We start from the raw sequence: 24,393 nt of genomic DNA on the forward strand, positions 1-24,393 counted from the left end.
GGGTGCTGATGGACATCACTTATTACTTTGTGTGGCAAGTCTCCAATGTGGAGAAGTCAACTATGGCTGCCCCAGTTATAGCCATGTTATAATGCAAGGAGAGGTTTTTTTTTTTAGATTTCTGTGTGTAACGCTTCAATCTGTTAGTAGCTCTCTGGAGTCTAAGGCTAAAGGGAAACCTAAAGTGAGAGGAATATAGAAATGGACAGCACTACTGACGACTCCCTTATGCTACTTGTGCTACTGGCCTGACTAGTGCTGATCCTCTGTCATACCGTTTTCAATCACTGACCCAGAACAAGAATAGAGCTTTGGAGCTCTGACTCCACTGGCTGAATGATTGTTGCAGGCAGGTGATTCAGAAACCTCTAAATACGGATGAACAATGACATGTAATTTGGAATTGTAGTATTCTACATCATGATCCTGCATTACAAGCTTTCCAGTATAATCATAAATGTGCCTGCCTTAATGTACTTTCCTCTAGAACACCGAGGTAGGTATATATTAAACTGTTTCCACCCCTCTGGTTTACTTGAAGTGTTAAAAAATGATTACCCAAAATACCTTTTTCTTAAATGGAACAGTGGTGGTCATATGACTCCTTTTTGGTTGTTTTCATCACTGTTTGAGCGGTAATACAGCTGTTTGGGGGAGTAGTTAAGATGATATTAGGAGGGGCTGGTGCAGCAGCAGCTTGGCCTCTTGTCTCCTCCCGGAAGGCAGCACAGCTCTTGAGAACTCTGGCCAAAGGTAAGCATGGAGCAGTGAAAGTTGCATGGCTGTCACTCTTTTCCTAAAAAAAGGAATTTAGGGGACTTTAAAAAAAATAATAATCTGCACTTAAATGACTTTAGAGAGGAGGTGTTAAAAAAAACACATACATTTTATTAATAATGCATGCATGATCACAGTATTGTTGCACTGTATAGAGTTTTGATCTATGTAAACACCTCAACCTTTCAGATTCCCGTACAGAAGAGGAAGAAGTCCACGTCGCAGAAGAAGCGCAGGTTTAAGACTCACAATGACCATCTGGCAGGAGTGCTGAAAGATTACACAGATGTTACCCCTGGCAAACCGTAGTAATGACGCCATCATGAGACGTGGATGTTTACAGAGGAACCTCACCATAGACTTTCTTTAAAGCTCATTAACTTGGAGCCTGGATCCTGATAAGCCAGACTATTTAGTTAATTTATACAGTCAAGTGCTCCCTTTCTTAGAGATCAGAGGCATTCTGACTCCTGCCTTATAAGATCTGGCTAAGTATTAAAGCCTTGGGTTTCAGTCACGTGACTGAAGTGTTATTCCCTCCTGTGATTCAGCATGTGGCTGACACTGGCACTGTGTGATTTGTATGGCAAGTCTTAGGAGTTGCTTGAAGATACCAACCATCTCAACAGTTGGCAGATGCGTTTGGTATGCCGTGTATATAGCAATAGACTAGTGTGTATAGAAATGGGACTATTCCCAAAGCTTTTGTTTTTCCCTTTTCCCAGTGTGTGAAGTTGTTACAGCACTCAAAAACAATATTTTATATGCATAACTGGAGTGTCTATTTGCCTGTTTTGTTTAATAAAATTAGCTAATTAAACATCTAAAAAGCCTGATATTTCTGTACTACAAATAATTGTTGATCTGTAGACTTCTGGCATGTTTTACTGACCTTGCTTGTGGTTTAATCCCATCAAATATGAAGAGTTATGATTGTCTAAGCGAACACAGGTTGCCATACAATGTGACAAATGGATCATTCCTCTCTCATCTGAATCCAATCTGAGGATCAAACCCCCTCCCCCCACACACTGCACAAAGATTGACAATAGATATCACCATGAAATCTATTGAAAATATTTTGAACTGCAGCATATCACTGTTTGATACAGTGCAATGTTATGGGCCTTTGGTCTACCACTGCTTACCTGAGGCGTCCGATCCACCCAAATTCACTGTCGCATCGTAATTTTGATTGATTTGCCACAAATTGTTCAAAATTACAACTGCTGCAGTGATTAATTCTACTGGTAAAAATCAATGCATGTATGGCAGCTTTACATTGGTTAGAAATGTTATGGTTAGAACAATATGATTCAATTAGTTTTGTGAGAAAATCGACAGTTGTGCATAATCAATGGCACAATGAGCTTTTAATCAAGGACTGGATGTTGGTTTAATTCACACAATGTAAACAACAAAATCTGAGACATTATGTACTCTATGATGTATGTGGCACCCTAATCAACCCACTGGTTTCCTTGCTCTTCACATTAAGGAAAACCTAAGAGACCATTATGCGTTACAGAGAGACTCAGAACTTTGTGTATGCGCCATCAACTTTGTATGGCATAAATGGTGCTTCTGATAGTTGGGAATGTCCAGTAGTCCCCACTAGAGCTTGATACTCTGATTTCTAAACCTTTAACTTTTAAGCGCAGTTTTGGTTCAGCAAACTACTGTATAAGCCATATATATATGTTCTTATGCAGGGTGGAGTAATGGGAATAGTTCTTTCTTTGGTACCTGTCTGGGTTAGTTCTCTGCATTACAACTGCATACTTCCTACAGCTGTAGTGTGACGTGTCTGAGGCATTACCATGATACACACCATAGCCTGTGATGAAGCATTCCTAAAATTAATGACCAGACCATGCTTTCCATGTGGGCAGTTTGCCATGGCAGATTGCATACATCTGCTGATGTTATCCCCCACTTGAAGAAAAATCCTAGAAATGCATATGCTGTAGCGTGGAAGTAGGTGCTGTAATCTGGCACTATATCTCCTGCATCCCCATATTTTATGTCATGATAAAAGAATGATCTGTGTGGGATGCTTTTCTTCAGACATGGTCCAAGGCAGCTGATTCTCATTATCTGTGCGAAGATCCACTAGGGCTAGCCACGGAGGGATGTTTAAAGGCCGAATCATCGCTTAGCATAATCCTGTTTATCAGATGCAGGATACAAATCTCATTAAAGTTCCCAAGAAGCTGATATTTTTGCAGTCCTTTATACCCTGTATGGTGTTCTCAGGTTCTCTTGTTGAAGAGCCAGAGAGAAGAACGAACAAAGTCTGTTACACCCAGTGTTACAGATTACCCAGCAAGCTCATGGTGAGCCAGGACTCCTAGGAGTGTGTGAGGGGCTGAAAGAGATCAAAAAGCCTCCTTACTAAAATGCTATGCAAAACTGTTTGTCTTCTTAAAACAGATTGGAGTGATCTTTGAGGTGTCCCACAATTCATCACTGCTGAATATGCAAATCAGCTTTTTGTTGTCCCTGATAGCTAAACGCACCTCCAGAACCACTGGAATGCAAAGGCTTCAAATCACGGAGCATTATCAAACGTTTATCAAACACTTTATCAAACGTTTGATAATTTACCTAATGGGTAAAATCTCATTTTAAATTCACTAAGGTGTTATATATTTATCGCATGTTTTACCGATTAAAACGTTCAACAAATATATAACACCTTGGAGATTTTACCCATGAGATAAATTATCAAACGTTTGATAAAGTGTTTGATAAACGTTTGATAATGCTCCGTGAATTGAGGCCATAGATGTGTAAGTTACGGAATGTGTGTTCATTTTACCGAAAATAGCTATTCTCATTGAAATTAGGGGGCATGTTAGCACATAATTTACTGTTGAGTTTGACCTGCCTGTACCTGGAAGTAACGTCAATTTGTATGCAGTTTGTAGTTTTAGTGGAATTCCTATTGCTGTTTTAGTGTCGGTCCTATTCAGGCTGCGTAATAGAAAAGAATAGTAGAAATAAAACTCTAAATATTTATTATTTATATTATATTTTATAAGGGACGCCTATAAATATACTTTTCATAGGTTGCTACATAATCAAATACACCTCCCCCCCCCCCCCCCCCCCAAAAAAAAAAAAAATCTTCCAAAGACTATCGTAACTCATGGAAGACAATTAACCTCCCTGGCATTCTGAAACATTTCGGGGCATGGCCGCGGGAGTTTTTTTTTTTTTTCAACATGTAGCTAGCCTATCACTAGCTACATGCCTCCCCCGTCCCTGCGGCGTCCTCCCGTACCCTCCGATCGCCGCCGGCGCTATTACACAACAGGAAATCTCGTTCTGAACGGGATTTCCTGTATGGGCTTCCCCCGTCGCCATGGCGACTATCGGAAATGACGTCAGGGGGAGTCCCGGTGATTGGCCAGGCTGCGCAAGGGGTCTGCGGGGGCTCTTTTGCGGAGCAGTGGTGATCGAAACAAACATGCAGCTAGCAAAGTGCTAGCTGCGTGTTTGAAAAAAAATTTGTGCAAATCGGCCCGGTGAGCGGTGCACAGCGGTGTTACTGGACTAGCTCAGCTCGTCCATAACGCTAAGGAGGTTAAAGACTACTATTATTTATTTACTGCATGCTTACTGCTAAAATACCTCACTTTATGCATTTACCTCACGTTTTACCTCCTATTTGGAAATGGGGAACAATCTTTCAGAATTGCTAAAAAGAGGAAATACCTCATGAGGTATTTTACCTACAACCTTTTTTTACCTCACATAGCTACCAGAATTGAGGCCATACAGTTCCTATTTCTTCGTATAATAGGTTTTTTGTGTGTTTTTTTGAATTGCTGTTGCAAAAAAAAAAAAATAGAAAAACAAATAAGACTACAGAGTACAGTACAGATTCCAAGCTTGCAAGGAAAGGACAATTCCAGTTGTAGTCAGTTTTGGAAATTCATAGCTGCCTGCATGTTGAAATGGAAAGGTGTTTAACTACCGGTACATTAAATTACAAATGTCATCTGGAGCAATGATGTTTCTAGTAATTGTCTAAGAAAGTGGAGTCTAACTTTAACAGTTACTAGTTAAAATTCTTTGAATTATGAAGTTGAATTATGGATCTGAAGAGTTTTTCTTGGTTCACACTTGGTCTGCTGCACTACATTTTGTCACAACAAGCAAAGACAATAATGGATAGGACAAGGCCGCCAATGATTTTCCATAGACCAGTTCAGACCAGAACTTTTATCATGATTTGTTTCCTTGGCAGCAGTGACTCTGCAATTACATTGAGAAATAACCTGTTTGGTTGAGGAGATCCTGGTGGCCACTACAGAGATCACTGAGGGACACAGCAAAAGACTCTTTGAATCTTTCGCTTCAGGAAGGATTTTAATTTGTCCGTATCAATGGGGGAAGCACTGTTGGGAATGTAAATATGATTTTGCTGGGGTTCCTTTCAGCCCAGCAAAATCAGCCCGTTTCGTTTTTTTATGCAGCCTGCCGATGCAGAGAAGGATTTGCGGCTGCTGTGGAAGAGGTTGCCTTCTCTCCTTCTCCCATAGCCTCTCTCACACTCCCTATGCAGAGTCGTGAACAGAGCATAAATGATTATGTGGTATAACAGAGGCGCCAAGTAGAGTAAAATTAGTTAAAATTGTTAAAAAGGGGGAAATGGGTGGATTCACCTCCCTTCTGAAAAAATGGCCAGACAACGGGAAGGTTACTTCAAGTTTAACCACTTAAGGACCGCAGTCTTTTCACCCCTTAAGGACCAGAGCCTTTTTTCCATTCAGACCACTGCAGCTTTAATGGTTTATTGCTCAGTCATACAAGCTACCATCTAAATGAATTTTACCTCCTTTTCTTGTCACTAATACAGCTTTCTTTTGGTGCTATTTGATTGCTGCTGCGATTTTTACTTTTTATTATATTCATCAAAAAAGACATGAATTTTGGCAAAAAAATGATTTTTTTAACTTTCTGTACTGACATTTTTCAAATAAAGTAAAATTTCTGTATACATGCAGCGCGAAAAATGTGGACAAACATGTTTTTGATTAAAAAAAACCCATTCAGTGTATATTTATTGGTTTGGGTAAAAGTTATAGCGTTTACAAACTATGGTGCAAAAATTGAATTTTCCCATTTTGAAGCATCTCTCTCATTTCTGAGCACCTGTCAGGTTTCATGAGGTGCTAGAATTCCAGGATAGTATAAATACCCCCCAAATGACCCCATTTTGGAAAGAAGACACCCCAAAGTATTCACTAAGAGGCATGGTGAGTTCATAGAAGATTTTATCTTTTGTCACAAGTTAGCGGAAAATGACACTTTGTGACAAAAAAAATAAATAAAAAAAAGTTTCCATTTCTGCTAACTGGTGACAAAAAAAAATGAAATCTGCCACGGACTCACCATGCCCCTCTCTGAATACCTTGAAGTGTCTAGTTTCCAAAATGGGGTCATTTGTGGGGTGTGTTTACTGTCCTGGCATTTTGGGGGGTGCTAAATTGTAAGCACCCCTGTAAAGTCTAAAGGTGCTCATAGGACTTTGGGCCCCTTAGCGCACCTAGGCTGCAAAAGAAATGTCACACATGTGGTATCGCCTTACTCAGGAGAAATAGTATAATGTGTTTTGGGGTGTATTTTTACACATACCCATGATGGGTGGGAGAAATATCTCTGTAAATGAGATTTCTTTTGATTTTTTTACACACAATTGTCCATTTACAGAGATATTTCTCCCACCCAGCATGGGTATGTGTAAAAATACACCCCAAAACACATTATACTACTTCTCCTGAGTACGGCGGTACCACATGTGTGACACTTTTTTGCACCCTAACTGCGCTAAGGGGCCCAAAGTCCTATGAGTACCTTTAGGATTTCACAGGTCATTTTGAGGCATTTAGTTTCTAGACTACTCCTCACGGTTTAGGGCCCCTAAAATGCCAGGACAGTATAGGAACCCTACAAGTGACCCCATTTTAGAAAGAAGACACCCCAAGGTATTCCATTAGTAGTATGGGGAGTTCATAGAAGATTTCTTTTTTTTTTCACAAGTTAGCGGAAATTGATTTTTATTGTTTTTTTCACAAAGTGTCATTTTCCACTAACTTGTGACAAAAAATAAAATCTTCTATGAATTCCCCATACACCTAATTGAATACCTTGGGGTGTCTTCTTTCTAAAATGGGGTCACTTGTGGGGTTCCTATAATGCCCTGGCATTTTAGGGGCCCTAAACCGTGAGGAGTAGTCTAGAAACCAAATGCCTCAAAATGACCTGTGAAATTCTAAAGGTACTCATAGGACGTTGGGCCTCTTAGCGCACCTAGGTTGCAAAAATGTGTCACACATGTGGTATTGCCGTACTCAGGAGAAGTAGTATAATGTGTTTTGGGGTGTATTTTTACACATACCCATGCTGGGTGGGAGAAATATCTCTGTAAATTAAAATGTTTTGATTTTTTTTACACACAATTGTCCCTTTACAGAGAGATTTCTCCCACCCAGCATGGGTATGTGTAAAAATACACCCCAAAACACATTATACTACTTCTCCTGAGTACTGCGATACCACATGTGTGACACTTTTTTGCAGCCTAGGTGCGCTATGGGGCCCAACGTCCTATTCACAGGTCATTTTGAGGCATTTGGTTTCTAGGCTACTCCTCACGGTTTAGGGCCCCCAAAATGCCAGGGCAGTATAGAAACCCCACAAGTGACCCCATTTTAGAAAGAAGACACCCCAAGGTATTCCGTTAGGTGTATGGTGAGTTCATAGAAGATTTTATTTTTTGTCACAAGTTAGTGGAAAGTGACACTTTGTGAAAAAAAACAATACAAATCAATTTCCGCTAACTTTTGACAAAAAATAAAATCTTCTATGAACTCGTCATACACCTAACGGAATACCTTGGGGTGTCTTCTTTCTAAAATGGGGTCACTTGTGGGGTTCCTATACTGCCCTGGCATTTTAGGGGCCCAAAACCACGAGGAGTAGTCTGGAAACCAAATGCCTCAAAATGACTGTTCAGGGGTATATGCATCTGCAAATTTTGATGACAGGTGGTCTATGAGGGGCCGAATTTTGTGGAACCGGTCATAAGCAGGGTGGCTTCTTAGATGACAGGTTGTATTGGCACTGAAGTGCAGGAATGTTCTCAAATCGTGACCTGGACATGGCAATTAAGTCGTACCAGCAGTGATCAGAAAAAAAAATTGTCACTGTGGTGGGGCGGGTGAGGGTTTGGCCGGGTGATCAGAAGCCCGCAGGGGGCATGTTAGGGCCTGATCTGATGGGTAGCAGTGACAGGTTCTAGGGAGGATATGAGGGTGTGTGTGTGTGGGGGGGGGGTGTTCAGGAGCCCCCAGGGGGCAGTTTAGGACCTAATCTAAAAAATAGCGTTGAGATAGTGACAGGGAGTAATTAATGGGTGATTAGGGGGGTAATTGGGTGCAAACAGGTGTCTGAGGGGTGGGCAGGGGGGGTCTGATGGGTGCAGTGGGCGATCAGGGGGCAGGATCAGTGTGCTTGGGTACTTACTAGGAGGGCTGCAACCTGCCCTGGTGGTCCCTCAATCACTGGGACCACCAGGGCAGGAGGCAGCCTGTATAATACGCTTTGTATACATTACAAAGCGTATTATCCGCTTTACATGCGGCAGATCGGGGGTTAACAACCCGCCGCCGCTGCTAATTGGCTGGCGGGTTGACGTCGCGGGTGGGCACATCCAGCGTGCAATCCCCGGCCAGCTAGTCCGCAATGAGCCGCCGCCGATCGGCGTATTGCGGTCGTTGCGGGCTCCACTTTGCCGCCGCCCCTAGGTAGATATAGATAGATAGATAGATAGATAGATAGATATATCGATATATATGTATATATAGATAGATAGATCGATAGATAGATAGATAGATCGATAGATAGATAGAGATAGATAGATAGAGATAGATATAGATATAGATATAGATATAGATATAGATAGATAGATCTAGATATATATAGATAGATCTAGATATATATAGATAGATCTATATATATATATATATATATATATATATAGGTGGTTGGGAGGGGATCAAGGGATACATGGGGAGGGGGGGGAGTGCTGGATAAAAAAAAGTTTATTTTTACACTCAAATCGCACAGCCTGTCACGGCTGCAGGCTGTGCGTCTCTCCCTGTCACACAAGATCCACAGTGACAGGGAGAGGGAGGCGGAACGGCAACTATGTTGCCTTTCGGAGGGTGATCGCTGTGATTGGCTCACAGCGATCACACGGCAGGGAGCCAATCAGTGACGGCTCCTGCCGATACCCGGAAGCCTTAGCTGTCATAAGACAGCTAAGTGCAGCCGGTTCGGTGCGCGCGATCGCGGCGGGGAGCGGCGGCGCCGGTGATAGAGATCTACGCCCTGCCAGCCAGGAGCCCATCAAAACAGGGCGTAGATCTCTATCACCTCGGTCCTTAAGTGGTTAAAGTAACATTTATCATGAGCTTCAAAAGTGCAACGCGTTTCACAGGTAACAGTCCCGCTTCTTCAGGCAAACAATTTTTAGAGGGAGCAAAGTCGGGTCAAGAGCCAGATATAGCGCCTCTGTGACAGACAGAGGCGCTATATCTGGCTCTTGACCTGACTTTGCTCCCTCCAAAAATTGTTTGCCTGAAGAAGCGGTACTGTTACCCGTGAAATGCGTTGCACTTTTGGAGCTCATAATAAATGTTACTTTAAACTTGAAGTAACCTGCCCATTGTCTGGCCATTTTTTCAGAAGGGAGGTAAGTCCACCCACTTCCCCCTTTTTAACAATTTTAACTAATTTTACTCTACTTGGCACCTCTGTTGTTATACCACATAACTGTTTAGTCCACCCTTGGTGGAGGGGTGTATCCCCATTTCCTTCTGTCTACAGAGAGCGACTTCTTAACCCTGAGCGGGGTCAGGTTACAATTCTCCCCGCCTGCTTATCCAGTGGTTGCCTTGGAGGCGACCCGTCCTTGTGAGTATAACCATTGTGTGTGTTTGCATCAGACATCTCCTCATTAACATACTACACCATATTGGGCTCTCGGTTCTCCCCCTTTCTTTCAAGCAGAGCATAAATGAGGTTACTCACTGCCTCTCAGCTTCCATCACCAATCTCCCTTGAGCCGCACGTCCAACGACCTATCTCTACGGCTACAGCAGTGTTTCATCATGTGACCTGCTGCCAGTACGTGCCAGCAGGTCACAAGAAGAGTGACCTGCTGTAGCCACAGGGACGACGATGGTCGCTTGGCTGATGGGTGATCAGTGGTGGAAGCTAAGAGGGGGTGAGTAATATTCACTCGCAATTCTGTATTGGGAAGGAGAGGCACATCTGCTACCTATACTGAAGAGGGAGCTTCTATACTGGAAGAACACCTGGCTAACTATACTGGGAGAGAGAGTCATCTGCTTCCTAAATATGGGTCCTACCTAAAGGTACCCATACACTACAACGATTTCCCGTCGAAATACAGCGGATTCAATCACTGTGATCGAATCTGCTGTGAAATCATTAAAACAAATGTTGGCCGATCGATTTCCACCTAAAATCGATCGATTCAGTCGATCTGGCCAGGTGAAAAATTTAACTCTTTTCATTTAACTCCATTGATGAATGTTATGCATCTTCTGCTAAGCTAATCATGGGCACGCAATAACTACAATAGAGTTGGTTTTTGGTGGCCTAAATCTCCTTACTGTACATCCATATTCCCGCTCTGCCAATTGAAAGACTGTAATCCTTATAGTGCCAGCTGACAGCATACTCCTTGACTTGATCCACGTTTGTCTTACTGACAGCCTGAGCACATGAGCATGTCTAGCAGAGGCGAACCCATCAACACCGATGAGGAAACAGGGATCCGGGAGGAAACCCCAGAGGATGACAACACAGTAGCTTCTGGAAGAATGTATTTAAAGAACTGGATAGGGTTTCTCTGGAGGCGTCCTTGGAGTGAAATCCTATCCAGTCCAGTAGCACACCCTTAAGTGAGGTGACTATCCCCTCAAATTTGCAATTCAAACAGATGGAGACAAACAGAGAAGGAGAGCGACCGCCCAGCTCCAGGAGGATCCGGGATATGTTTTCCCCGCATGCGTATAGGTGGTTGCAAGATAGCAACCCAACATTGTGAATATAACATCTCACAATACAAGCACTCAACCGTAATAACGATACTGTACCATCAGGCTCCTGTCCTCCCTCAAACCCACAGGTCCTGAGAGGGACAGGAAGTGAAGATGGAGGAATACTCTGAAAGAAATGAGACTGCGGGGACTCGAGTGGCGGACAGGTAATGTATTGCGGCTGGCCGGGGGAGCAGGGGCGCCAGGCAGGTGGCAGTTCCACAGGTTGTGAATCGATTTTATGTTGAAATAAATAAGCCATACACTGCCAGATTCTCTGATCCCAGATTCGATCAGAGAGGGATCTATCTGTTGGGTGACAATCAACCAGTGTATGGCAGCCTTAAGACTTGGGGCACATCTGGATTGTGAAATGGAGGGGGGGGATAACATCTGCTACCTATACTGGGGCATATGTGCTTACCTATACTGCTTGGGGGGGGGGGGCTTGTTCATATTCAATTTTCAGTACTGGTGGGAGAGCCACATCTGCTACCAACACAAGGGGGGGTGGGGGCTACTTAACCTCTTTAACGGTAACCCCCGAGTCAGGCTCGAGGTTGGAAATTCGCAGCTCAGAGTGGTAACTCCGAGCCAGACTCGTGGTCACCGCTGCAAGGTCAGTGCAGAGCAGTGGCGCGCAGCGTATGTTTTCACTCAACTCCCCGGGGATCCAGACGCTGTCGGACATTTTTCTTCCTGTCCTCCGAGGCTCTGCATCCCCCTGGTGAGATCGCCGCCTGTCATCAAGACGCCATCCAGCAATCTCACTATAGGGTTACAGCCCCAGCCGGAGTAGGGAGGGAGAACTGCAGAGCTAGATCCCAGGGAGGGTGAGTAAGTGCAGGGGCTGCCCGAGATATCTCTGTGGTATGATTATTTCTGCATTTTAGGGTCTGAAAGCGTGCTAAAAAATTGCACTACTTTTAGAGTGCTATGCTAGGGGCTACTGAATACTACCTAAACTGGGGGCCTAGGTAAGACTAGGGGCACATTTTGGCTTCTAATACTTGAAGGGGGGGGGGGGGGGCTGCAGCCAAGTGACTATTAAGTGTAAAATGATCCTTGGCATATCAAACTACTATGTTATATAGAGCATATGTGATCTACCGGTGGGTGCAGACCTGGACTGTTTTGGTATAAAAAAAAAACCACTCAAAATATCTAAAGCCCCCTCTACACCATGCAATTTCACATGCGATCGATTTCGATCAGATCGATTAAATCCGACATGGCCGATCGGGATTTGATCGATCGTGTGATTGATTTTGCATTGAAAACGAACCAAAATTGATCACACTATCAATCGAATCCCGATCGGACATGTCAAATTTAATCGATCCGATGGATCGCACATGAAATTGTATCATGTACATTAGGCTTAATACTGGTGTCAGAGAATCGAATGCAAGTGCCAGTGAAATACTCAGTGCACATTAATTACACACCAATTAAGCATGTGACATCCCTTCTTTCATTAACTATCAAGTTCATCTTTGCAGACCTGAAAAGGCCCAGTACATCCTCTTTTGTAAACATGTTTGTGATCAATAGATGCTATTCTGTAATTGGGCTCCATGTGTGCTATTTGGAAAGTGCGCACAGAATCCAGATGACGACCGTGTTGGCTAAATAAACAGGCTGTGTTTAGTTGCACAATAGCAATTGTGAATTTGCAGGCCAAATTTAGTTTTTAATTGCTCGGTGAGCCTGAGCCATTTTATAACAGTCATGTGATCTGATGTATGTATTCAGTTGTTTATGGAAATACTGACTCAAAAGAAACAAGTTTGAACTGCATTATTAAAGACCCACTATTGCAAAAATGTGTAAAATTGAAAATGTGTATATTGTGCATTTGGCCCAGAGTGAAATGCACTATAGATGCCTTTTCCCTATATTCCTGTCACTTTAAGTAGGCAGTAGAAATGTGACAGATCTCCCATCTTTTCAAGGGGCATTCTCAGGAATTCCTTTATTCCAACCAACAGAATAATGTGCACAGGTGGAAACCATTTAATATTACAAAAACACTTTTCCTGTTTGATCTGCAGTCATCTTAGAATAACAGCTCAATAAATAGTACTCTGTTAGGGTTCTTTTACACTTAATCAGTTGGTATGCGTTAGTGTGCGTTGGTACGCTTTTTTTCCATAGCAGTGCATTGTGAAAAAGATTTCAGTTAAAATGCGTTAAAGTGGGGGCGGAGCGCAACATGGCCGAGTGAAGACGTGCCTTGACGAGCTCCCGGCTGCATGGCTTTATATACGCACTTTTACATGCACTTAAGCCCCTTGTTTCACCTCCAAAGCTACCCCCGATGGTATGGCATGCTACTCTGCTAAGAAATCGTGCAAAAGACGGACGGTTAAAGACGCGAGAGAGAGGATTGAACAGTACTTTACCCCTGCCGTGTCCCGCACTAGGCCTCCCAAGATGGTGGACGCACAGGCTCCAGGCTCATCTCTCTCAGGCTCTCCGGGCTCCTCTGCCGCATCGAGCGCCCTAGATGATATCTGGACATTCCTTTGGGGTATGCCCACTAAGCAGGACATGGAGCAGCAGACAGATCGCATCCTTAGCACTACTAAGGCCGATATCGCCGCCATCAGAGGGGACATCGCTGCGGCGACACAGAGTGACGCACTTAGAGACAGAAGTCTCGGATCTTCGCTCGGAACTAACAAAACTTAAAGCTAAAGATGAACGACAGCAGCTCTTAAACAGCATGATGCGCTTGCAGATCGAGGACCTCCAGAATCGGAGCCGCCGTAACAACATCCGTGTACGCGGCCTCCCAGAAGCCACCAGACTAGAGGATCTTCGCCCCTCTCTGCAGGCAATCTTCAATGGATTAATAAATCGCCCGGTGGGTCAGAAAATCAAATTTGACCGTGCTCACCGCGCTCTACGATCCCCCCCTAAGGGCTCTGAACCCCCGAGGGATGCGATCTGCAGGGTCCACGACTTCAATTTAAAAGAAGCCATCATGGCGGCTGCGAGGGAATCCGGCCCTGTGCACTTTGATGGGGCTTCTCTGACCCTTTTCCAGGATCTAGCACCATCTACGCTGACCCAGCGAAAGGCACTAAAACCGATCTTATCAGCACTTCGAAACGCTGGTGCCACATACCGCTGGGGATTTCCCTTCCAGTTACAAGCGAAACTGGGCTCCGCGACTGGGTTCCTTCGACATCCGAGAGAGATACCTGAATTCTTTACCACTCTCAACCTGCCTCAGGTTTGCGCACCGGACTGGGACCCGGAAGCCTTAGAAACGCCGCGATCACGGCGCAAGGGAAGGCAGGACGCGTCCTCACCGCCTGCACCATGAGTAAGTACACTTGCACCCCACCATTAAGGGCCTTCCTAGGACAGCTGCCCCATACCACAAATTGAGACACCTATTCCTATATTCGGCGGCATGGAGGAAGGACTGAATATATCAGACTTTGCAGACCTGTCTTTCCCCCAAACCCACTGGATTCCTGGAACCTAGCCTAAATATGGGACTTGGAAGAACTCTCACTTTTTCACTGATGATGAGTATACTCCTCACCTTTGCCTTACTGGCCCCCCCTTGTCTCGTATGCCCCAATGTCCTTCCTGCCTTAGTGGTAGAAGTTACCTACTACATTTTAATATGGCTATATACTAATGCTGTACCGTCTGACTCTGATGTTACTATATGCATTTATACTAGGGGGATATATGCTTATGTATAAGTATATATGTATATATATATATCTAGGGGGAGATTCACATATAGACATGACGCTTTTCTTCTTTCCGCTGGCTGGTTGGGGTATGTGGAGCGTGGCGTGCGCCCCCCCCTCCTCCACCTTGGGGTGCTGTGGTCGGGGGGGGGGGGTCGCCCGCCGTGCCCAGCTCGCAGTGGGTTAAGCACTCTTCAGAGAATTGGGTGGGCAGTTGCCTGGGGTTATATATTCTGTTTATTGTTCATAGATGAGTAGATGTTTTGGGTGGGAGAGAGAACGGGACCATGCCACTTGTTTGAGTACCTGAGGGTGCACTGTTGCCCCGTTAGCTCTTGATAGATAGAAGTGCGGCCATACGACGGTGCTGTGGGTGTGTGTGGCGGGCTGGGGCGGGTGTCTCTGCGTCCCATTTGGGAGTGCTGGGATGCGCGCGCCCCCCCGTCACGCATGTGCACCTGAAAGGAAGATCCTTGATATTATATACACTACATGGCTGGATTAGCTTAATGAGATTTATCCTTTTCTCCCACCTATAAGATTTGATATGTGTTCAAGGGATTAGAACTTTCAATGTTACTATCTTTTTTGTTATTCTCATTCTAAAAATAGAAGTTATGCAGCCGGGAACGGCGACGACGACGACACGCGGTAAGAATGTGTCTTCTCTCCCATCCCGCCTGGCCAATATTCTGATCGCACTCCTGACTCTCGTTCAGGGGTGGATTGGCCAGTTTCTGGAGACATGGACGCCGAGCCTTTTCCCTCGGCAGAAGTGTACACTGAAGCTTAGGCTTCAACTATACTTCTCTCTTCTTTCCTTTAGTTCCTCTACTCTTACTTCTAACTACATCCTTTTTTCTCTTATAATCTACGGGGTGTGCTGGGGTGCGGGGGCCCGCCGGGGGGACAGTGTGTTGGGGATAGGCAATGGGATCACTTAAAGTTATGACGCTAAATGTCCACGGGCTAAACATTCCAGAAAAGAGGTCCGCTCTGCTTACGGAGCTGCATAAAACTAGGTCCCACGTAGCATTTCTACAGGAGACTCACTTCAGGGAAACAGACCACCCAAAGTTTGGAAACCACAGATTCCCACAGACATTTCTGAGTAACTCGCCAGATTCTAAAACAAAAGGAGTAGCGATCCTACTCTCACGACATCTTAATATGACACAGATACAGCAATTGTCTGACCCGGGTGGCAGATTCCTCTTTATCAACCATAGCAAGGTAACCTTGGGGACTTTTTACGCGCCAAATACAGGCCAACAGCCTTTCCTAGAACAGATTTTAAGAAAGCTAGAATCCTTCGCGGAGGGTAGCACGATCCTTGGAGGTGATCTCAATGTGGCCTTAGACCCCTCTCTTGACTCCTCCTCTGGTAACTCCACTATACCCTACAGAATCCTACAAAAATGCCGCCTCTCTCTTCAATCAAGACAGTTAGTAGATCCCTGGCGCATACTTAATCCATCCGGACGAGAATACACATTTTTCTCCCACCCACATAAAGTGTATACACGCATCGACTATATCTTCTCTTCTCATAACCTTTTGTCCACAGTCACTGATGCAGACGTTCTTACGAGCACAATCTCAGATCATGCTCCTGTCACAACCTCTTTCGCCATTCTGGAGGGTCGACGTGGCCCCCCGAACTGGCGCCTCAATACTTCTTAAAGGACCGGGAAGTCGCGGAGAAGATAGCCAATGCACTAGATCATTACTTCTCCACAAATAGCACTGAGGGTATGTCACCTATGTCCCTATGGGCAGCACACAAATGCGTTATCAGGGGTATTCTCATCTCTGAGGGGAGTCGGAAAAAACGGGAAAGAGATAAAGCCATCGATAGCTCGCTGACCAAAATCCGAAACCTAGAGCAAACCCATAGATCTTCTTTGTCTGATGCAGATCTGGAGGCTCTGAGAACAGAGCGTGACAAGCTTAGATCACTCTTATTTTTCCAGGCTCGATTTGCCGCCACACGATGCAAAAGGCACTATTATGAGTATGGCAATAAATGTAGCTCTTTGCTGGCCAGGGCCCTTAGAGTGCAGCAGACAATGAATTACATTCCTCACATAAATGATGAGTAATCCCATAAACATCACAGATCCTCGTCCATAGCGAAGGTCTTCCGAAGTTTCTATGAGTCCCTCTATAATATCCCTGGAACCCGGTCTAATTCTGAAGACCTCCCACTACTACAACGTATGCAGGACTACATCACCAAATCAGGCATGCCCATCTTAAACCGTGAGGCTCTGGAGGACCTACAGGATCCTATATCCCTTGATGAACTTAAAACAGCTATCTCACAGACCACTACTGGGAAGGCCCCGGGCCCAGACGGCTTCTCGCTAGACTACTACAAACGCTTCATGGGTACCCTACACCCCCATCTACTTAGGGCCCTCAATTCTCTAGTTGATCCAGATACCCCCACTTCATTCCCAAGAGACATGCTCCTTTCACATGTAACAGTAATCCATAAACAGGGCAAGGATGCCGCACTTTGTGCTAATTACCGCCCCATATCATTATTAAATTTAGATCTAAAACTTTTCGCTAAAATTCTAGCGAATAGGATGTCACCATTCATGGAAGGTCTTGTTCACTATGATCAAGTGGGATTTATCCCAACCCGGGAGGCAAGGGATAACACAATTAGGACGCTGGGGGCGATACACTGGGCACGATCGAGGGCCTCTCCAATGATGCTTCTCTCTACTGATGCGGAAAAGGCCTTCGATCGTGTTCACTGGGAATTTATCGAAGCAACACTAAGACACATCGGTCTCCCCAATAATATGCTCTCATGGATAATGGCCTTATACACTAAACCTACAGCGCAGGTCAAGGTAAACGGGGAATTATCACAGCCTTTTGAAATAGCCAATGGCACCCGACAGGGATGCCCATTATCCCCCTTTATTTTTGCCCTTACCCTGGAACCTCTACTCCGCACGATTAGAGCTAATTCTGATATTCAAGGACTTAAATTGCCTTCTGCAGAACATAAAATAGCCGCCTACGCGGACGACCTCCTTTTCTACATCACCTCTCCACACACCTCACTTCCCAACCTACTAAAAGAATTTAAATTATTTGGCCAACTCTCACAGTTTAAAATCAACTATAGCAAATGTGAGGCATTGAATTTGGGTTTAACTCCGACAATACAGAACTCTTTAGAAAGCACATTCCAGTTTAAATGGTCCTCCAGGGCCTTGACATATCTGGGCACTAAAATCCCTAATAGTTTATCAGATGTATATAACCTAAATTATAGACCCCTCTTATCGGTAATAAAACAGGATTTACAAAGATGGGACAACACAAAATTCTCCTGGTTTGGCCGTGTAAATATTGTTAAAATGAACGTTCTCCCTCGCTTCCTTTATCTTTTCCAGACCCTCCCAGTGCCCATTCCAGCCTCCTTTTTCAAAAAGATTAGACAATCCCTACAACGCTTTATCTGGCAGAATAAACTTTCAAGGTTACGCTACCACATTACAACCCTCCCCAAGGCCTATGGGGGAATGGCCATTCCAAATTTGCAATATTACTACATAGCGGCCTCTTTAGTCAGGATAATTGACTGGCATCGACATACCACCCACAAGCAATGGGTCTCAATGGAACATGACATCTCTCACTCCGCTTTAAAAAACCTATGCTGGATTAGCAAACGTCCATGGATTAGGAGTATCTCCCACCCGGTTACTGTAAACACTCTTAAACTATTTGCCAAGCATAGCCAGCAGCACCTATTAGCGCCCTGGCCCTCTCCACTCTTTCCTCTTTTAGACAATCCCCGTTTTCCACCAGGCACTTGTGGCCTGGTTTATAGAAATTGGAGAGGTCATGGCCCCCTTCGAGCATGCCACCTACTGAAGGATAGCAATTGGAACTCTTTAACCCATATACAGACTCAACTAGATACATCTAATTTAGATATCTGGGCCTTCTCTCAATTTAAACATCTCCTGCTTGAAATGGGATCCAAGTCTGACTTATCCCGCCCGTTAACACAATTTGAATCTCTATGCTCTGACAGCGGATTCCTGACCAGAGGAATCTCGCTGGTATATAATATGATGATCACCTCAAAGGACCCTAGCACTATCTTACGTTCAAAATGGGAATCATCCTTAGGTTCAACTTTCACGGATTCACAGTGGCAAAAGATTCTCATACTGACACATAAAGCCTCAATCTCGGCTCACATTCAGGAGTCAGGCTACAAACTGCTAACACACTGGTATAGAACTCCGGAACGACTTCATCAGATATATCCCAATGTGAGCCCAATGTGCTGGCGCTGTCAAGCACACACAGGATCACTTTTGCATATTTTCTGGTCCTGCCCAGACCTGATGCCATTCTGGGAATCCGTGAAGGCGATAATAGAACAGGTGACAGGAGTGGAGACATCCCCTGAGCCCTCATATTATTTACTTCATAATACTCCTAGGAGTTTGGGTAGGTACAAAAAGTCCCTTTCCAAACATTTAATTAATGCTGCAAGATTGGTGATAGCTCGACATTGGAAGTCAACACAACCCCCTTCTACAGTGGAATGGTTAAGGGAGATAAAACATATCAGGATGATGGAAAATCTTACCCAAACCATATACAACCGAGAGGAACAATTCAGCCGTACATGGGCCCCTTGGTCAGAATACGAGGAATCAGAGGAGTATGTTAGAATACTTGGCTCATAGTGCTCTCTTTCTTCCTCATCAACTCTTGGCTATCATCCCTCCCCGCATGGACATTATGGCGTCTCTGCCTGAGACCCCCCTGGGCGGTGGCCCCTCGGGGGCCGTCGCGCCCCTGCGCACAACCGACCTGCACTGTGATAATCTACCTCTGTATCTTTCTATATATATCACTCTCTCTTACCTTTTCTTTTCTTTACCTCTATCTTTCCTTTACCTCTTATCTCCTCTAAACTGAAGTGTGTAGCGTCCCCATAATACTGATGGCGACATGTGCCCTATACCTCTTCCTCTGAGGTCTGGAAGAATGTTGTCCTAATTTTTTTTATAGTAATGGACCCCCTCGAGTGTTTGATCCCGTGGGGCCTCGAGGCGTCCACATATTCATGTCCTCCTAAATGGAGGTTGTTCATACAAGGACAACCAGAAGCTCACGTGGGGGCAGCCACGTGAACCTACATATGTGTTATACCGGGTCTCGGAAAGCAATAAGCACTCATGTACCATATAGACATATGTCGTTTCTTGATATGTACACTATTTATAAATATGGATGCTTCACACTCTTTGAGTATTATATGACGGCAGCGCTGGTTAGCTGTCCCTCATTAAGACACGTATTATGACTCTTTGTTTGTGTTGTATCTATACTAGCACTATGGGATGTTTTAATTCTCTGTTTGAAAACCTTGATTATAAATAAAGAATCTTTAAAAAAAAAATGCGTTAAAGAGAAACCGTGACCAAGACTTGAACTTGATCCCAATCAGTAGCTGATACCCCCTTTTACATGAGAAATCTATTCCTTTTCCCAAACTGATCATCAGGGGGCTCTGTATGGCTGATATTGTAAAAACCCCTCCCACAAGAATCTCTGAGGACCATGGTACTCCTGGCAGTTTCCTGTCTGGGAACCTTGTTGCATTGTGGGAAATAGCTGTTTACAGGTTTTTCCAACTGTCAAAAAAGCAAGCAGCAGCTACATCACCTGCCAGCAGTAAAAATGTCACCATGTGATAAATGTCAGAATGTAAATTATGGATTTAAAAGATTTTACAATGGTCAAACACTGACTAAATAATTTGTACATAAGTATTGTAAAAATGAAGCACTTTTTTATTACATTATTTTCACAGGAGTTCCTCTTTAAGTGTAAACTGTGCCACAGGAAAACATGGACATTACTTTGAAAATCAGTTTTCTTTCTGTTATAACTGAGAGCAACTGATTTAGGGCCTATTTCCACTACACGCAGATTTGATGCAGAAAAACTGACTCCAATGAATGCTTATGGGCCTGTTTCCACTAAACGCGATTTTTCTGATGCAGATTTTCCCATAGGCATTCACTGGAGTCAGTTTTTCTGCATCCAATCTGCAGTGGAAATAGGCCCTAAGTGTAACCGGGCCTTAGGAATACAGTTGTTTTGAGACTGTCAAGAATGTCCCATCTTGCTGCAGGACAAGGCTGGAGGCTTTGTTGATATTTTCCAATACCTGGACTAATGCGTGTATGGGGGCAATGACAGCAAGGAAGGCGGGGGCATGAGAAGGATGGAAGAACATACCGTGGCCAGCTTGGAAATTATTATTATTATAAGTGTTCAAGCTTAAAGAGAATCTGTAACGACAAAACGTCCCCTGGGGGGTACTCACCTCGGATGGGGGAAGCCTCAGGATCCTAATGAGGCTTCCCACGCCGTCTGCTGTCCCTCGGGGGTCTCGCTGTAGCCCTCCGTACAGCGGTGACGTAATATTTACCTTCCTGGCTCCTGCGCAGGCGCTCTGGCGGCTGTCGGCTCCGAAGGAGGCGGAAATACCCGATCGCCGTCGGGTCCGCTCTACTGCGCAGGCGCAAGTCTCCGGCGCCTGCGCAGTAGAGCGGACCCGACTGAGATCGGGTATTTCCGCCTCCTTCGGAGCGAAAGCAGCCACAGCGCCCCCGCTGGAGCCTGCAAAGGTAAATATTACATTGAACAGTCGGGCCTGTCGCCGGCTGTTCGGAGGGCTGCAGCGAGACCTCCGTGGGACAGAGGACGGCGTGGGAAGCCATATTAGGATCCTGAGGCTTCCCCCACCCGAGTTGAGTACCCCCCAGGGGACGTTTTTGATGTTAGAGTCCCTTAAACCACTTCAGCCTTCAGTCATTTTCACTTTATGCATCCGAGCAATTTTCACCTCCCATTCATTAGCCTATAACTTTATCACTACTTATCACAATGAACTGATCTATATCTTGTTTTTTCCGCCACCAATTAGGCTTTCTTTGGGGGGTACATTTTGCTAAGAGCCACTTTACTGTAAATGCATTTTAAGAGGAAGAATAAGAAAAAAATGGAAAAAATTCATTATTTCTCAGTTTTCAGCCATTATAGTTTTAAAATAATACATGCCTCCATAATTAAAACTCATGTATTGTATTTGCCCATATGTCCCGGTTATTACACCATTAAAATTATGTCCCTATCACAATGTATGGCGACAATATTTTATTTGGAAATAAAGGTGAATTTTTTCCGTTTTGCATCTATCACTATTTACAAGTTTTAAAATAAAAATTTTTTTTTGAAATATTTCATCTGTACATTGATATTTAAAAAGTTTAGACCCTTAGGTAAATATTTACATGTTTTTTTATTGTAATGGGTTTTTTTTGGTTTTTTTGTATTAAACATTTTATTTGGGTATTTTTGGGAGGGTGGGATGTAAGCCATAGTTTTATGATGTAAATGTGTCTTGAGTTTTATTTTTTTCACTTTTAGTTGTAGTTTTACTTTTTGGCCACAAGATGGCGGCCATGAGTTTGTTTACATGACGTCACTCTAAGCGTAACATACGCTTAGAGCGACACATGGGGGACGTTACAGCCAGAAAAAGCACAGCTTCCGAGAGAAGCTGTCGCTTTTTCAGCGGGGGAGAGGAATCCGTGATCGGGCACCATAGCCCGATTCACTGATTGCCAGGCTAACGAACCGCGGCCGGGAGCGCGCACATGGCCTCCTGGGCGTAGCAAGTAAGTCCAGGAGGCCAAAGTAGTTTAAAAAAAAAAGTTTTTTTTCTCAAAAAAGGTGGAATTTTCTTTAAAAAACTGAACCTTAAAGAGTAACTGTTAGGCTTAAAAACAAAAATCTGTTCCCTATTTCTATCGGTAATATAGATAAAATGGATACTAAAAAGGCAATGCCTAACTTAAAAACAAATCTTACTTTTTTTTTATTGTAGATAAATCCTCATGTCCCCATCTCTAAAGCCGCAGCAAGAGGCCGCATAACCGAAGATGCAGTGCAGGCTGGGGCGGGAGGGAGTTCTCCTTTGCTTTTTCTGCCCAGACACAGCTAGTTCAGCCTGATTGGCTGCAGCCTGTGTCACTCAAGTCTGTCCCTCTCTCATTGGCCGCTTCGCGTCTGCACTGTCCGCCCCCTCCCTGCACTCTGTCGGCATCTCCGTAACTTTATACGGGGGGCAGCGGGCATCTCCGCATCCATGGGGACCCCGGCCCCGCCACCATTTACAAAGCAACTCCCCCTGCATTATCCCTCCACCCCACAACATCCCCGCCCGCAGCACCACAGAGCCCAGCGGGGAAGAACACACGCAGCGCACACAGATTCTCCTCTGGTGCTGGAGCTGCATATATTCTTCCCTGCTAAGTGCTGTTATGCTGGGAGATGAGATGGACGCTGCAGGACTGAGTGTAAATGCAGGGGGAATCACTACTGATATAGTAGCAGGGCTGGGGGGTTCTCATGGATGCAGGAGTGTCAGTAATATAGCGCTGGCAATTGCTGTAGGTAGGAGGGAAGGGGGGTAAGGGAGGAAATGACCTCAGCATTGGCTTCACTGGAGGGACTAAAGATGGCCCCTGCCAGGGAACAGAATTCTCTGCATTTCCGTATTTTTGTTTTATAAAATTCACTGAAATGAAATCGTGGACAGTGCAATACATGTGTCATGTAAGTAGAGCTAGTATTTATCTACTTATATGTGTGTGTGTTTATCCTGGCATAGTATGGCTGACAGCTCCTCTTTAAGCAAAGCCGGTCAATATTGGGCCATTTCCAGATAAAGTTTGATTCACATTAATTATGTAGGCTGTATCAAGGGTATGTTCCTTACCAGGCACATTTCAGCAACATCTTATTGTTTCCAGCATTGCTGCAATGTTCCAGGATATCTTCATGTGCTGTTGCCTGGAAACCAAGTGATGACATAGACAATGAGGCATGTGCAGATGCAGTGGGAAAAGTAACTGATGGAGCACAGCCAACAAAGACACAACTAATCCAGGATTTTAACTTTTGTAGCTTAAAAAGATCATTAGGCTTACTTAATAGCACTGTATGTATTCCAAAATGTGCAGGGATGATGAGCAATACAAAATGATCTGATTTTTTTTTTTATATGAAAGTTGGACATATTCTGTTTCTTATTAATTTTTGGAATTGTGAAAATCATTGCAATAGATGAAAGTGTAAAGGAGTCTTTCTAGCTCCTCAAAGCCCTTTCTCTTGGCAGGATCCGGAAGCCTGACCTCTACAGGCAGCCCTAATATACCATTGCTTTAGAATTAAACCCCACCTTTAATAAAAACGACTACAAACCTATCGGTGCTCTGTAAGACACTGGTTTGGAAAAATGATTTTTAATAACATAAAATCACAAATTAGCAGCCAGTTTTACGTTTCCAAAACTCACTGAAGCTGAAGTTACTCGACTTTGCGGGCGCCTCTAGCCATTTTGTCACTCCAGGCAAGAAAACCTGTGGTGCCCCCCCCCCCCCCCCCAAGACAATAATCTTAAAGTACCCCTGACCTAGACCTTGGTCCCGATATTTTTATTTTGATTACGTTATTGGTGCGGTGCGACGAGCACATAGCACCATCCTCCCCCTTCTGTGCCCTCTGTAGACCCCATTCTGCTCAGTCGTAATATTTGACTGAGGCAGAACGTCGAATATGGTCAGAAAGTAAGTGGCAGTTCTTTGTCCCCTCTGCCCGTTCATAATGCAGCCCCCTCCACCTGCCGCTTT

The 24,393-nt window shown here is 44.4% G+C and overlaps 2 protein-coding genes across 2 annotated transcripts in view; one reads left to right on the forward strand and one right to left on the reverse strand.

Moving 5' to 3' along the window:
- Window positions 1-1,607, forward strand: part of GTF2E2 (general transcription factor IIE subunit 2) — a 93,990-nt gene extending 92,383 nt beyond the window's left edge. Inside the window, exon 8 of the mRNA XM_068233598.1 lies at window positions 967-1,607. Within this exon, the coding sequence (XP_068089699.1) occupies window positions 967-1,086 (120 nt within the window). The 3' untranslated portion in view covers window positions 1,087-1,607. The remainder of the gene's footprint in view (window positions 1-966) is intronic.
- The window catches only part of SMIM18 (small integral membrane protein 18), a 74,334-nt gene extending 50,767 nt beyond the window's left edge, over window positions 1-23,567 (reverse strand). The window contains exons 1-2 of the mRNA XM_068233599.1: window positions 23,481-23,567; window positions 568-796 (exon numbers count right to left, since the gene is read on the reverse strand). The gene's annotated coding sequence lies outside the window, so the exon portion shown is untranslated. The remainder of the gene's footprint in view (window positions 1-567; window positions 797-23,480) is intronic.
- Between the last annotated feature and the right edge of the window lie 826 nt (window positions 23,568-24,393).

The sequence above is a fragment of the Hyperolius riggenbachi genome, chromosome 1, assembly GCF_040937935.1.
Source record: "Hyperolius riggenbachi isolate aHypRig1 chromosome 1, aHypRig1.pri, whole genome shotgun sequence".
Taxonomy (NCBI): Eukaryota; Metazoa; Chordata; class Amphibia; order Anura; family Hyperoliidae; genus Hyperolius; species Hyperolius riggenbachi.